Genomic DNA, 16,785 nt, shown 5'->3' with positions numbered 1-16,785 from the left:
ATCAGAAAAGTTCGCATCATTCATCAGCACGAATGCTTTTATGTGATTACCTCCCTATTATCTTTGCTTGGCCAAAATTCTCACGCTTTCCCATTTCTGCTTGTGCTGGTTTTATACAGATGGTCACTCATATTTCTCTTCTCTAAATCCTCGTATTTTTTGTTATGCTGTTTTTGAGAGGCGTGCATGTGATTCTGTTCCTATTACAGTAATCATTCTTTTACTGATGACTCATTTGTTGGTTCTTCTGCCATCCTATCGTGTCGTTGTTGCAGCACTGGCGACACTGGGCTGCAAAGGGACAAAGTTAGCACGCAGCCCTTCACAGCGCGGCAGTTTACGGCGCTCCACGCCGGCCCGTTCCACTCGGAGGCCGCGCCCCTCCACCGCTCTCCGCTCTCAGAAGCTCCTCCTCGCCGGCCGCGGGGCCGGAAGCCGCTGCCGGGTGCCCTGTGAACCGGGAAGGGCTCGGTTTGAATGAGATCCGGCTGATTCACCGCGGCCCAGGCGGCTCCGGCCCAGGTGAGGGCCCGGCCGGCTGCGCGCTGGGGTGCTGAGGGGCCCCGAGGCGGCGGGAAGGCGGCGCGGGGAGTCGGCCCGAGCGCCGGGCAAGGGCCGCGGACGGGAGCGGGACGGGGCGGGTCTGGCGGGCGGCACCGGCCCGCGGGGAGCGCGCCGGGCCCCTGAGCTTTCCGCTGGGAAGTCCGGGCGCTTCAGGGCAGCGGGGGCGGCTGCGAACGGGCTGAGGGAAAGCGGCGAGAAGGGCCGCGGAGCGGCACAGGGCGGGGGCCCGGCCCCTGGAGCCGGACGGGCCTCGGCGCCGCACGGGCCCCGGCATCCGGCCGCCTCCGCCCCGGCCCGGCAGCCACGGGCGCGGGTCCGTGCTGCGAGCACCGCCAGCGCTCTGTGCCCCTCAGAGGCACCTCACGGACCGCAGCGCGGCTGCTCCCGGAGCGCAGCACTGCTACGATCCCCGGCAGGGCAGCTGGAGTTAGAGGGGCACGGGGGGAAGTGAAGGCCAAGCACTGGCTGGGATACCTGGAGGGGAAGGAAACGGAATTGAGTAGAAAAGGAGCGATAATCAGAAATTAACGGCGCTGTTTCTAGTATGCAGCTGACTTAAGTTGTTTCTGTAACAGATTTGTGTTGTAGTTGGATACTTGTAAACAACGTGCTAGCGTCATGTCTTAAGGTTGCAGTTGTTTTCGGTATACTGTGGGAAAACAGAAAACCAACAGGGATTGAGGTTTACTTTTTAAAAAGAAGATCTATGTAAATGTATCTCAAAGCTATATATAACTAAAATGGTACTAGGCAAGCTGAAAAGACTGACAGTTTTGTGTTCATCTTAAAGCTGTCAGCCCTGGGAGTCCAAGGTGTTCTGTGTGCTTCAGGTAGGGAGTAAACTCGGAAGAAGATTCTGTGGAGCATTTGCTGTTCATGACCTTGTTGAGACAGTGAAAAATATCTATTTGTGAAGAAATTCAGAAATTGGCTTACAAATGAATTGCTTCTGAATCAGTGTTACTTGGAGCAACAGGGTTTAGTCTGTAACTTAATGTGAAATGGTGTGTTTCATCATCTGTTGTAACATGCCATTTCAGTGATATTTGTTTGAAAACTACGATTTAGGACATTATAAGTTACAGAATACTTTAAAAGTAGTATCAAATGATACCAGTATATAAACTAGTTTGTCAACTTTCTTGGAAGTGATTCACTCCTGACAAGAATTATGGAGTATAAACTAATAGTACTTATAACTACCTTCCAACATCTGTGATGATGGGAAAGGGCGGGTGTTAAGGACACCTTGAATAATAGAGAACTAGTATGATGAGTCTAGTACTACTTGTTGGACTACTGCATAGTTCCGCAATAGTTGTGTGTCTGCTTGCCTTTCTGCAGATTTCATAGACGGTCATTGCTTCATATACTACATAAAATTAATTCTGTCAGTTTCTGTGGTGGTGGAGCTTGTTAACGAATCTTTGCTTATCTGTAAGTTTTATGTGAATGTACTTCAGTAGTTTTAAAGCAGTGTGTTTGAATCTGTGTTTTCAAAGTAACTCCAGCTCAGCAATGAATGTAGTAGAATTGGGTTTGCTGTACTTCTGGAAGTCAGAAGGCAGAGTCTGGGAAGCTGACCTGCAAACCACCTAGTCCAGCTCAGGTCTGTGTGGTCCAGAAACGGGGTCTGGGTTTACAGAACTGAGCATGGTATGGAAGCAAGAGTCACATAACTCTGGACTTGCACTACTGAGACTGCATTCATGCATGACGTGATTAAATTCTAGCTTTAATGAACAGTTTACTTAGAATTGATGGTAACATGTACATTTTTTTCTTCTTTTCATACAAAATGTATGGGAAGATAGACAGACTTGCCCTCCCCCCCCCCCACCCCCCCCAGCTTTTCACATGTGAAGTCTCTGTTCAGGTTTGGTGACTTTAATTGCAGTGAGTTTTTTCCCTTGGTCAAATAATGTTTTTCTGCAATGCACGGTTTCTCAGCTGATTTACCTCTGTAGCTGTTTATCATCCCTAGTGAAGCTGAAATGGTTGCAGTTGCACCAAAAACCTTGAGCCACTTTTGAGCACTGTTAATAAAATTGTTGATCATCTGCTGCATGTAACTCCTCAACGGGAGCTCTGGAAGTGCTCGTGCAAAGCTTGTTATGAAGTCTCAGGTGGAGAAACTGAGTTACCGAAGATGAAATGATTTCCATCAAGTCACTCAGTGTACAAATTGCAAAGTAAATTGCTGTCACCTGTGTGTAGCCTGATACTCCCTCCACTAATAGGGAAGTTTAGTAGCCATTGTTTGCTATTTATGTCAAAGCTGATTTTGATATTTATTTCTCTACTAACTCAAAAGTTGCCAAACCAAGAGAACCCTCTTTCATTGAGGGATCACATTGTGGAGTGTTAATGCTAGATAAAAATAGTGCACTGTGGTGTGAAACTCATGTGTCTCATGCAAGGAGATAGAGTAATTTAAGACTGTTTCAAGTTGATTTCAAAATACATGCTGAAACATGTCAAGTATAAACACAGTAGCTATTGGTTTACACCTGTATGTGTGTACACATTTGTGCATAATCCTTTTAAATAACTTCATCCCTATGCTACCTAAGAAAAAACGTTTTCATTATTAAAAGTCAGAATTTAAGTGACTTGAAAATACCAGTGAACAACTGAGTAGTGAACCAGAGCTCTCCAAATGGGCAACTCTTTCCAATTATTACAGTTGCCTAACAGTAGTATTAGGAGCAAATATTAGACATAGGTTTAAAATTTTCTGTTTTCTGATCAGTTTTGACATGCTCTATGTATATTCTCACTGCATTATTAATATCAATTATTTTTCCCCTTTGATGTAAGGACAGTTAAAAGAAAATTGCGGTAATGAAAGTTTGGATTTTTAAATACCATCCTATGGCCAAGCTTATTTTAGTTATGCTGTTTCAAATAATGGACATATATATGCAGAGAAGCTATTTAATTCTTTTTTTAAGCCATAGTGACCATTTTGATTTCAGTGGTGAGTGCATGTCCATCCAAATCCTGCAGTGCACCAAAATGCGAGTTTGTTATGATAACTGTCCTTCTGTATTTTTTCTGATACAGAACTATTGGATACATTGACTTCCTTAAAGGTTTGCTTTAAACAAAGACTGTTAACTCTTGCAGACAGAGGGAAACAATCAAAATACCTTTTGCCAACTTTGGAAGGAAAAGAGGTGAGGTTTACTGTGAACCGTTTGTTTACTTTTCTGGCTTTTATTTATGTGTATATATAGTGTAAATGTTTCTGTGTGGGGGTGTGAATGTAGGGAAAAAAGGAACAGAGAAGTTGCTAATCAACCCAGCTTTTGCACTTTGTAGCAGAGGTAAGAGTCTTAGCTGTACCTTACCGTGTGCCTCCCTGGGGAACAGACCAAGCTCACAGAGATTTGTTTCTTTCATATCTTTGTCATAAGTGGGGAAGGGAATGCAAGACCATTGAGTGGTCAGGTGGCTAAAGGTGAATAAATAACTCAAGCCAATTGAAGAAGTGACTGCAGTTCTGTTGTAGCCTGTGCTACTGGCTCTTGTGGTCTTTCCTGGATCATTTTCTTCTGCCAGCCTGGCAGAAGGATAATAACTTTCCATTCAACTCGTTAGTGATTTCTACTCCAGCCTGTCAGCACTGAGAAACTCTGACTTGTCCTTTCTCTTCCAACTTTCTGGGAAGGTGAACGCATCTTCTTTTACTTGTGTACTACTTTGAGATCAGCTTCAAAAGGGTCCCTGTTAAATTGCCTCAATTACTAAAAAACAAAACAAAAATCCCCCACCCAAACAAAAATCTGAAACCAACCCCCAAAACCCACAGACATCCTTTGAGCAGCTTTAGCTTAAAGAATGATTTGACAGAAATGTCTTCTGGAGCCTGTATTAGTGTTACAAGCAATCAGCTTTTCCAAGACCTCTTTTTCTGTTATGCCAAGATAACTATTTCTGGGATGCAGTGTGAAGCCTCTCAGGGAAGTGAACAGGGTTAAACCCAGCGTTTTTGATAGCCTCTCAGTTTGCTGCAGGGCTGCACAAATGGCTGTCCTGGCAGTACTGAGAAAGCAGCATCAAGTTGGTGAGCAGCAGCAGCTTCCTCATTGCTCCTTATGTTAACACTGACATTGAAAAAAATGTCTATCAAATCACGGCCACAGATCATTTCACAGATCTGTTTTAAAACACTGCTCTACAAATGATTGAGTGGATGCAATTAATGGGCAGTGTTCTCAGGGAGGAGGATAACATGAATTTTAACTCCTAAATTGAATGTGAAGCAGTCTTTCTCTACCTGAATTCAGGCAAACCTAAAGATCTTTGTGGGTTTTCCGGTCACACCAACTGCTCTTGCAGAAATAAACAGGAAAGCTTTCTGTACCTGCAGACCGTTCTTACCCTTGGTGCTTAAAATGATCAATTAGCTTTAAATTGCTTACGTGAATTATTAGAATATTTTTACATGTAATTTTGAGAAAATTGGAAGCTTCTTGTAGTATTATGGATACTTGAGCAAGACATGGCATGTACCGCTTCAGGGACTTGTATGGTAAAAGGAAAAAAAAAAACAGTAAAGGTTCTTTGAGTTATTCTTCAATGGTGCCATGTCCTTTTGCAGCCTATCAATGTCACATTTTTACACGTGCCATGGTTTCTAAATTTTGCTGAGTTTCTGCCTTTCTCCTTTCTATTTCCTTCTACAGGAAAGAAACCTACTAGTGTCATCTTTACAGTCAAAAAGTGGGAGCTGCTGCCGAGTTTGTTCTCTGAGCACCAGGTTAGAAATGTATAGTTGCTTTATTTATTTATTTATAAAGGCTAAAATTAGCTTCATTAATGTCTAAAAATTTTGCTCAAACTGTTTCAAGGTTTACAAAAGCATTGTTTGAGGAACGGAGTTTATGGCTGAAATAATATTTAGATGGATTGGCAAAAATTAAAATCCGTTTTGGTGGACGTGGTTCACTAACCTAAATTTTTCAGATGTTTATACATCTCAATAAATATAGTTAGGTCCATAGAGACTATAGCCTACTAAAACATATTCAGTTGCAAATAGGCAAGTTAAGCATTGGTTGCCAAAACTCTAACCAGAATCAAGTCATGAAACTAGTGAAATGATTTGCAGTGCATCTAGAACTGGGTTTTGGATATTTTCTGTCTGTGCTGCTGTCTTGAAAATCTGATTATCTCATCTCATTGCCTAGTCCGTGGGAATGTTACGTCCCTCCAGTTCTGTAAGATTGTGAGATTTTGTTGTAATCAGTTTGTTTAACACATTAATCTAATCCAACTTAAAAATGGCAAAATATATGGCTTTTATAAATGAGTTACTATACTGTTGGGTTAAAAACTGGAATAAACTGTGTAAATAAAAAATTAATGAGTACGAGCTATTGCTTTTCACTTGTTTTGTAGGATTTGTTATTTATTTGTTGTTTCTTAAATGTACATGTACAAATGTATTGTTTCTTAAATGTACATACCTCATCAGTTTGTGGAAGTTGCTGTAGTTGTCAGAACTACCAGTTTTAGGGTTACCAGTTGTAGAGACTGAAAGTTTCTTAAAATAAACGAACAACCATGATGGATTAAAATAATAATTTTAGTAGTTTAAATATACTTCTCAGTTACTCTTCAGCCCTCTTTAGTGTCACGGAAGATGAATCACTGTGGGTTCAATGGAGGAGTATCTACCACAGAGGGGTAAAATGAACTGTAGTTGGCGTTAATTTGTGGTAACATTGTGACTGCTTTATTGAAGCCATTTAACATATGCTTACATAATATCTTTAAACAGCAACTTAACCTTTCCAAGGAAACCCTCCAACTTGATTTGGAATTTATTGTAGTTCAGGATAGAAAAGCATATACACTGTGTGCAGCTTTTGCCTCTAAAAAAGAAGCTTGGTTTCAATGACTTACTGAAAAAGTGAAGCATAACCACTGACCCGTTAATAAACTTATTTTTAATTTATATGGTGCCAGTGGAGCTTTAAGAAAGGTGCTTAAGAATTACTGCTAGGTGAGGCTGCGCTTGTTGGATTTGCAGGTTCTACAAAATCAGGAGAGTGAGTCATATTAAGCTAATAGCCTGATAGTTCATTGAGCTGGGAAAGTGAACTTAGCAAGTAGAGCGGGTATTTCTGATCAATGTATCTTGGATATTATTATGAAGTTATTAAAGTAGGGAGTAAAATGCTGCTTCTTTTTGTGTTAAACTATTTGTTTTAAACTTAGAGTGAAATAAAACTTGTTAGTCTTTAGCCAGTAAAAATTCTAGCAAATATCAGAAGAAATTATGAAAGTGATGGTGACGTTCACCTTTTTCATATACAAAGGAAATATAGTTTTCCAGTTTTTTGCATAATCACTTTCAAAAGAAGGTTATTCAATAAGTGTTGTTAAGGTAATCTGAAATCATGTATATGATTCTCTTATGTGTAATGTAGCATGTAACAGAATGAATGTATTTTGGAAGTCATACTTGGTGTTCTCAATTGCTTTCATATCACCTAAACAGGCTTTGTTGTGTTGTATTAAAACTTGCCCAATTAAGGCCATAATTTTTGATGCTGTACGTTGTATCTTCTATTTCACAAATAAGCCAGTAAAATCTTCTGATTTCTGTAAGCCTTGGAAATGGCTTGATTTGCTGAAAACAGATGTTTAAAAATTAATATTCGGTAGGCTTTTTTTTTCATTTTATCCATAAGTTTTGTTGTATAGAGCTAAGAGAAAGCCAAGTATGTGTGGTAAAGTTCTGTTAAAGCTGGGGCAGAACCTGTACTTAGGTACAGGTTCATGTACATGTTCATATACAGGTACATGAAATTGTAGATGCCTTTTCAACAACAGAAAGTAAAGAAACTGTAAAGAAAAACAGCAGTGTAATTTTTTTGGTTGGGCACCTTAAGACCCTTTGTTCCTGGGGATCACCCTTTTGAAAGAAGTTACAAGACACAAAAACTAATGGTGGGGTGGGTTTTTTGGTTTTTGTTTGGGGTTTTTTTTGTTGTTGTTGTTGTTGTTGTTGTTTTTTAAGTAAGATGTTTCATTGATTAGAATAATCTTGCACTAAAGCAATGGCACATGCAACACTAGGAATGTAATAAATGACTGTACTGTCACTAGTCTTCTAACTATATACACATTAAATGTTTACTTTACAGTATTTCTTTTAGTATAATGAGTTCATTAAAAAAAAAGCTTTTGATGCTAATTCAGAGATCCATAATCTGCTTAGTGTCTTTCACATGTAGTTTTGATGATAACTGACAAGCTGTAAGTTAATTAGCGTGGAACTTACTAATGAGGAGGCAAAAATCCTTACTTTAAGTTTTTTATTGATGATTTCTGAGCAAACTAAAGTAAATTTGATTGTATATCTAATAAGTTTTAGGAACTTTCTGGCTGTAGGTACTGATCATAAGCAACAAAAATCCCCCAGTTAATTGAATGATGGGAAAGTTTTGAGAAGTCTGACAAGAGTGTTCATCTTTAGAAATGGGGATAACCCAAAACCAAAGCAATAAAGCAAAGTCTGTTAATTAGCATGGAAGACAGCTTCTTGAATTAATATGTGGTGTTAATTAACAGGAAGTCTGATGTTGTGTTGTAATTACCACCAATATTTTTGACATACTGAGTGACTGAAGGTGAATTATATAGATAACAATTTAGTAAACATTTTGAGCTTGGGAACATTTTTCCTTTGTTTCTGTTTTTCTAGAAATATGGATAGACTTCTGCGACTCGGAGGAGGTATGCCTGGACTGGGACAGGTTAGTATATAGCTTGTCAATCTTTTCTTTAAAATTAATCAATTCTGGTACTCCTATTACTTCCTAGAGTACTCCTATTACGCTATTATATTTTAAAACAGCATCAAAAAAACCCCAGTTAATAGTAATAATCTTTGACTCAAAAGATTTTATATGTGTATGCAAATCTTTGTTACAACCTGACTTTTTTTTTTGTAAACATGAATACCTGTGTTGGCACTAAGTTTACAGAATGTTTATAAACCTTTCTTTTTGTGTCTGAGCATTTAAAATTTTGTAATGAAAAGCATTTGAAGCACATAATGCATTTTTTTAAAAAACAATTTCCAATAATACATAATTTCAGAACATAAGGGGTATTCTAAATTGCCATATATCAGTTCTTGGGTCACTTTGTGAGTGGGGCATTATAGGATACTGAAATATACACAAATTTCAAGAGGTAATTGGAATTGAATTTATCCCTTATGGGTAGTTGTAGCTAACTGTATGTGTGTTATTGTCCTCACTTGTGTAACTGCTCACAGCAAAAAGGCCTCCCCAGCAGCCGTCCTGCTCCAGTGAGAGACCTCTATCATTATGTAGTTGGGACAGAGAATAACCATATCATACTCCAAGCCTTCTTGGAGGGCAAATAGCAACGTCTGTTAGATGGCAAACCTTTTTTATACACTGTTGTGATGCAACTAAGTGTGATTGGTCATTCAAACCAACACCTCTTGGTAAACATCTTTGCAAGTAAACAAGTTGGCAAAGCAGCAGGTGCAGAGATGAGAAATGGTTTGGAATGTCTTCTCCCAGCTCCTCCAGAGCAATGCCAGGGAAACTCTGACTTGTTTTCCCACAGGCCCTGCTGCTGCCTGATGCCTAAAAATTTCTCTTTGACCAGGCTGTCAGCATCCACAGACCTATTCACATTGTATGTCTTCTACCTCTACAGCAAGTCCTAGTGCTTTTTTCCTTGATCAACTGGCATGGCCAGCAGTCTTCAAAAAAAAACAACAAGCTGATCTTGTTACATTGGGCTGATTACTGTGGGTACAACGGAAAAAGTAATTAAGAACTTCTTTCTTTGAGGTCTGTAGGAGGAATTGTTTCCTTAAGCAGTGGGCTCCAGTGTAATTTCCTTTGTAGTCCTTTCCTTTGGTTGGCTGCAGTAGCTGGCCTTTCTCTGTTTCCTCATCTGCCTCCTGGTCTCTTTCTAAATTGAGAATCCAGACTCTTGTTCTTCTGGAGGAATCAGTTCTGTATGTCTTGGACTTCAGGATGTGTGTGCAGGGTTTCTTTTGGGATGTTTGAAACTGCTAAATCCAAAGCTTCTTTTGGTTGTGTATACTGTGTTTGTGTCCAGTATGACTACAGGAGTAGTTTAATACTGAAGCATTTGGTGAAATATTCCAGGCTGATCTACAGACTCTAGATATTTTGCCAAATAAGCTGTAACTTTTGGTGCATAGTTTTTTTTTCCCCTTTTTATAGCTAAAATTCTATTCACGTTCTCTTAGTGAATCTTCAAGCCGCCCTCAGTTATTTTTAGTTTCACTTTCTTAAACAGTTATTTCTCTTGTTCCTCTGAGCTGCCAGCCTGCTTCATGACTCTTCATTTTTTAACATCTGTGCAGTCTAATCTCTCAAGCTTTCACTTCTTAGTCCTCTCTGAACTTGATGCATATCAAAGCTGTTTTTCAAATTTATGGTTAACTCTCTGCTGTTTCCTGAATTTTTCATCTTTAACTTAAAGCTTGCTAGAAAAATCGTGGCAGACAATAGAACATAACATTCAGAGGAAGCTCGCTGAACTCCTCTGGTAGCTTTGGCCTGCAAAGCTGCTCTGTGTTTGTTTAAATATGGAATTGTCTCTTAAATGAGTTGATGAGTATGTGTTGGACTAAAAAAAAGCATAAAACTGAATTGCTCTTTACTCAAGTTGCTGCTTGCATTGGATGTCTTGACTACATTTGTAGTCTTTTGGTTTATTGAATCAGCAGAAAGGCTTTTCAAATATATTATTTTTATGTCCTTAAAATACTGTGTTTCAAAGGATCTTGAAAGGTCACTTATATTCTGAGTATTAGTTGATGATAATTGAGATTGAGAGATAATCCAGAGTGAATCAGATGTCTTTGAGATAGAAGAGAGGAGGAAGGTATTTCTTGGATATGTTTTGTAATGCTAGAAAGTGAAATTATTACCATTTGTTTGCACTAGAGTGTTTTAAACAATGGTATAAAGCTTTTTGTTCTTATTGCTGTGTCACAGTTGTTCTAAGAGTTGAACATAGTAGAAATATCTGACTGAGTCATTCTTGCCAGCATAAGAATTATCTCTGTATATAGTCTGGTAGAAAAAGAGGCGTTTTCAAAGTAATTTTATCACATAGTTTGGAGATTTCTTTTTCTTGTAGCTTGTAGTCTGCTTAGCAAGAGGACTGCATCACATAAAGTCTGCTACGAGTCTGTTTGATTTGCTTTGTAACTGATGTTAAAGTACCAGCAGATGCTTGGTCAGCACAGCTCCTGTTTGATTTCTGCCAGGGCATTCTTTCTCGGTGGCTTGCTTTAGCTTCTTCAGCAGCAGTTACTTGGCTCTTTCCCTTTGGCAAAATTACCTCTTCTGATTATTTTCTCATTTAGGTTTTCTGGGTCTTCTTAATTTCCAAACTCAGATCTGTTGTCCCAAATGCACTTCAAATTCATGTGTTTGCAATATGCTTTTCAAGTCTTTTGGTGTAGTGTATTACACTTGAGAACTGCTGTCACTGAATTTGTGGTTCTTTTTCCTTACTTCTTGCTCCTTCAGGATGCTAATGAATGGCTGATTGGCATTCAGGTGTCCAGAGATGGTCAGTGCTAAATCCCATCTACGCTAAGCCTGTGTTCAAATGGCTAATAGACAAATCTTTAAGGAAGTAATCTTAAACTGATACTTCAGCAATAAGCTTTCCTTCCAGTGAAATGTGGCTTAGGAATCTTGAGGCATTTCTTCTTTTCTAATCATAGGTGGACAAAGGACTGTGTTAGTAGGGCTAGAGGTGGACGAGAGAGGAGAAGGGAAGAGAATCTTACAAGTTTTTGGCATCACATAAGCTATTCACCGTATTTTCTGACAGTGCCCCTGATCATTTAACTATATGTTCTTTTTATGGCAAGGTACCTGTGTTTAGTTTTGAACTTAATGCCAGAAGTATGACCTCCTTTGGAACACTGCTTCATGCAGAAATTGTTTGTGTCTTACATGATTGGTGTTGTAGACCTGGTCCATATGTTTGTTTTGTCTTGAATTTATGTTCTCATGATAAATGCGTAAGATGAATGAATCAATGATTGAAGCCTTTTAGAAAAGATGTAAAAGATATACAGTGTTGTGATGTCTCAAAGAAAATCTTAGTACTTCAATTTCCCTCTTGTAGTTAATGAAAAATTAAGTTTGAGGAAATGAAGATTTTGGCAATGCCCTTGCTCTTCTTAACTTACGTGGTCTCCTTTCTCTCTCCTTCCGCCCCTTGTCATGTTGGGTTTTTCTAGTTCTCTTCTCTTTCCTGATTCATTCTTTTCTGTCTGTCCCTGTTTGTCCCTCTGGAATACTGCCTACCACAGAATTTCACTAGTGGTTTAGAACTTTGATTTGCATTGTACATTTGCTGCAGACAAATGAACAGGTTTGTGGGGTACATAAAAGCATTCTGCTTATGTAGCAGGCGGGGATTTGGAGCAACACTCCTCTTCATTTTGTATCCTGAACTATTGTTTGCTGGTGAAATCAGTTCCACATATGCCTCTATTAGGCAATCCCACTGCAAAGGGTGTGAGCAAATTAAGTACATTTGTAGCCAAGTTTTCTCTCCCCATCACTTATAGAACAGTAATTCAAATTAAGCACGTTCTTGTCCATACTAGCACATGCTGTCTGTTTTTCTGAATCCAGATGTGATAGGAAGCAGTGAAATAATGACACTTTTAAAAGAGTCATTTAATGTAATTTTTCATTGCTTGGTAGATTTTTGAAAATATTCATTTACACTGCTCTGTTAGTGCAGACAACTGTTCTAGTACAATAAATGAAAAATAAAACTGGTTCTGTATTTTTGAATTAACATATTTGATGACAGAGGGGAAGGGGAAAAATTCCAGTGGGAAGGGAGGGGGGAGACAGAGAACTGACCTGTGTCTTATAAGGAGTGTTTACACCTTGACTTGGAATATAGAAAAAGAAGTGTAGATAGCTATTTTATTTGAATCATGGACTTGCCAATTAGCCATCAAGTGCTTCCATCTGTGAAATAGTTGATCAGATGGGTTAGCTGGGATGTTTCCAGATTAGGGCATTGTAAATGGCACTTGAAAACTGTCACTTTGATTAGGAGGTTTCGAATATTGCACTGCCTGGTGCTGGGGAACCTTTTTCCCCTCATAGGGTCTTGGTTTTTTTATCCTATTTATTAAATCTGTGGCACCATGGGAACTTGGGAGACCTGCTGCTGCTCTAAAGTTCTGCTTCATGTGCTAATCTAGTCAGGGTGGTTGTTGGAGGACGGCACAGAGCACTCTTTTGTGAGGCTTCCAAAGAGGAGTGGATGGCAGACAGAGGAGGGTCAGGCTCAGTGTAGATCATTCCCAATTAACAATTAGCTGCAAATTTCCTTGAGTTACTTAATTAAGCTGATGTGTCATTTGAAGTGTATGGCTTTTTCTTGCTTCTTACATCTTCCACATGTAAACAAAAACATCCACCAACAATAAAAAAGCCTTGAACCCAAAACAAACCCAGACACCCCCATCCCTCCTCTCCAAAAAAAAAAAACAAACCAACAAACCCAAACAAGACAACCCAAAACCACCAACAACTCAAAAAGGAAAAACTGCAACACCTTAACATCCTACTGGAAATTACTATGGTTCATTGATTCTTGAAACAGCTTGTGTTTTAATTTGAAGGGTGCAAATCCATTGTCTTTAATTAAGTATCTTCTTCATTGTAAAGCTGTAGAGTCTTCTGGTATCTCAGTGTCTGTTCAGCTGTATGACTTTCTTCTTTCTGTGTCTCCTGGGTATGTGGTTTGAGTTGTGGTGATGCACTGTTGGCTGCTTCTCATATGTATATGAAGCTTTAAATGCACCTTTTGAAAATATTTTGCCAAGGGAATAAATCTGAATTATAGCTCTTAAAATTGTGCATCATTTCTGTCCCATTGCTTCTGAGACATTTTCCAACAAAGTTCTCAAGTAGAAAGAATGTTACTATTCCTGGAACTCGCATGTAATTCCCAGTAGATGAGATGGTGTACAGTTTGGGTGGATTATTCCCGTTCTACTTTTTTTCCCTGGAAGCTGTCAACCCATTTAAGGAATAAAAAAATTTTCTTAGTGACAAACATTTTTCATCCATTAAAAATATCCAACATGAAATCCCATAGAAAGTTCAGAAGACTTAATTGCCTGCATTATCTTCTGTAGAAAGTCTCAGAATTAGTTTTTATATACAAATTATATAATTTTGTTTTGAGGAGAAAGAAAACCATCTTAGAGATAGTAAACTGCTGTTTTACTTTCACTGTCTGGGATGAATGTTTGAATGTTTTACTGCACTGATTAGTGTTTTAGTACAGGGTTGTTCAACAAAAGCTTCATATCAAATTTAGGGTCCAGGTGTGGCCTGGATCTGGTTTTTCTGGACACAGTAACTCCACAGGTCGCTTAGGCTTGTTTGATAATTGCTGGAGGTGGCAAAGTAAAGGGTATAGTTCTCACGCATTTGAAGTACAGTGGAGTCATTGTAATGTGATTTGTCTCCTAAGGAACTGATTTGGAGAGAGAAAGAGAAACCTTCTAGAATTGGTTTAGGAGTAGTCATATAATCTTACCTAAACCCTGTGTGTAATTTTTCTTATAAAGGCTGTCTTTAGATAGGATGGCTGCACGACAGACATGTCTTAGATATCTTAATCACAAACAAACGTAAAACTAAAAAAAGTTAGTGGATTGTGTCTGAGCATTACAGTTCCTTCTGATCTGGTGTTTTACTCTGGTGAACATTTTAAGCTGCCTCTTCTTGGCCTCAGATCTTAAAACTTTCATATTCCTAATAATTAGGCAATTAGATTCTCTCTCCTCAATTTAATTGCCAGTGTAATCCAGCTGACTTTTGACTTTCCCCAGAAGAGACAAAGGAGCTTGGACAAGGAAATGAGTGTAGCCGTAATGAGAGAGAAAATGGGGAAGAAAGAGTAAAGAAGAAGAGATATCTGTGCATTTTGAATTACACCTATTCACTTGTAATGTTCCTTTCTGCAAGCAGGAAACAGCTGCCTTATAGTGATTGATTCAATTTATTTCTCTTGGAAACAGTATCTTTCTGAAATCCCATGCAATTGAATATTAAGTTGCAATGCTACTATGCAGCACCTTTAAACAAGGGTTTATCTTTTCTTTCTGCTGTCTAGAAGAGTCCTCTGCAAGTTTTTCTACAAAGTTTGAAGTGGTTTTGTGTTATAACATTGTGGTCTGGTGGGGTGGTGGATGTTGGCTGATTGGTTTGTTTTTCGAAGTGTTGCAAACAACTGACCTTGCTGCATATTGCCACTGAGTCTTCCAGTTCACCTACTGTATCCAGAGGACCAGCTCTTCACAACAGTGAACCTACAGGCATATGGAACCCAGTGCATTCTTCTTCGTATTGAGGAGATATCTTTAACTGCTTTGCCTCACAAAGTGTACTTTAGGGTGAGCTTAGGCAGAACCCACTGAGGGCTACCCTGGCTTCTTGACAGAGCTGTGTCTAGAATAAGGTAACTAAAAATCTGCATCAGAGCAAGACTACAGGAGGCAGACAAAATTACAGGTGCTGACTCGTCATCTGCCTTGAGGCTCTCAGTTCTAAATCCCAATATCTTCTGTAATGCTGGTGGGAGTAGCTAACAGGTTAGTCCTGGTGTTATTCTGGAATTGAACTGGCCTCTATTTTCTTTCTATTTCCTGTAGATTGAGGCTGTGAAAAACAATAGTTCTTTTCAAAAAGAGATACAGTGTTACTGAGAATTTGTTTTGTGTCCCTAATCTTATGGCTTTTTGCTAACCCATAACATTGTCAAATAACCATAGAATGGTTTGTGTTGGAAGGGACATTTAAAGGTCATTTAGTCCAAATTGTCCTTATGCTTGATAAGGGGCAGTAGCTACAGTACTACACAACACCTGTCCCTTTGGGTTATATGTCTCAGTGGATGTGTAGATTAAATGGGGTAAAGACAGAGGAAACACTGACCCAGGGAAGATTGAACTTAAGCAGCCATTTCATGCAACGGTTGTGTTGGGAACATTGCAGGAAGTCTGACTCTTGCAAATTGCATCATGATGATATATGTAAGTAATTTTATATCATGAATACTTGATAATACTGAGTAGCAAATGTTTATTTCTAATAATAATGTTGTCTGAGTGTCCCATTAAACTAGAGACTGTTTTTGTTTGAAGTTCTGCTTAGTTAAAAACAGTCAAATAACAAAGCAAACCAACCAAACCCCCCTCAACCCCACAACATAACCAACCAACAAAACAGAAACACCCCCCCACCCCCCTGCCAAAACCCTAGCAAAAAAAACAAACCAAAACCCACCCCACACACACACACAAAAAAAGAAAACCACAGAAACTAAAATCCTAAATAAGCAGAAAAGCTAAGCAGTAAAATTCTGGCTCTGCACCAAAGAGGTGTTGGCAAATTTATGATCCCAACCCGTTTAACCAACTGCTCAAAGCTATACAAAGTTCTGTGTTTTGTAATTTTGGTTTTGAAGAGGAAGGGAGATGGGAAATGTTATATATTTCAAGTCCATCTATATTGCTGTTCGTGGAGTTCTGTTGTAAATGTGAACCTAGGTAAACTTTTTTTAGGAGACAGAGTATTGTAAAACATACTGAGACAGCTTTTATCTAGCCTGTTAAGGTGTGTTTTTTCCTGATTTTTTTAATTTAATGTAGCAGTTGATGCCACAATCCTTCCTCAGTATCCCTAGTCTGTTTTGGAGTCTCTGAGACTAAACATATTACTACAATTTTTATTTCATCTGACATATGGTGTAACAAGACAATGTGATCCTTTGAGAAATCTAGGCTGTTTGCTGAGACTTATGGTATTTTGTGGTCTGTTATGCATGCTTGATTATAATTGGTATAAAAATGGACCTAAACATACAAACTGTTTAGACATAATGGTAGCTTCAAAATCTAATCCTGTTGATGTGGAACTAACTACAAAATTGTGTGTGTAATAGCTTCAAAATAGCAATAAAATTTCAAATTGCTCCTAATTTTAGTGTGTGATTCACAGTGCACAGTAATATATTTTCCTTTTTTTTTATTGAGTTCACTGATTTTTTAACATTTTTGTATAACCTCAGTAATTTTCTCTGTCATGGTTGATCATGTTAACTTCCTGTACTGCAGAAAATGCA

General features: G+C 38.8%; 1 protein-coding gene across 3 annotated transcripts in view; it reads left to right on the top strand.

Moving 5' to 3' along the window:
- Window positions 1–331: 331 nt before the first annotated feature.
- Window positions 332–16,785, top strand: part of PSMD14 (proteasome 26S subunit, non-ATPase 14) — a 49,462-nt gene continuing 33,008 nt past the window's right edge. The window contains exons 1-4 of one of the 3 annotated variants that reach the window (XM_066190067.1): window positions 332–522; window positions 3,694–3,743; window positions 5,256–5,329; window positions 8,285–8,336. In XM_066190067.1, the coding sequence (XP_066046164.1) occupies window positions 8,289–8,336 (48 nt within the window). In that variant the 5' untranslated portion in view covers window positions 332–522; window positions 3,694–3,743; window positions 5,256–5,329; window positions 8,285–8,288. Of the gene's footprint in view, window positions 523–3,630; window positions 3,744–5,255; window positions 5,330–8,284; window positions 8,337–16,785 lie in introns of all 3 variants that reach the window. The other 2 variants (XM_066190065.1, XM_066190064.1) reach the window with 2 other exon arrangements.

This window comes from Chamaea fasciata, unplaced genomic scaffold (assembly GCF_029207755.1).
Source record: "Chamaea fasciata isolate MVZ Bird 193981 ecotype frontalis unplaced genomic scaffold, bChaFas1.0.hap1 SCAF_8, whole genome shotgun sequence".
NCBI lineage: Eukaryota > Metazoa > Chordata > Aves > Passeriformes > Sylviidae > Chamaea > Chamaea fasciata.
The sequence above is the reverse complement of the archived record's forward strand: the minus strand, read 5'-3'. Positions and strand labels throughout refer to the sequence as shown.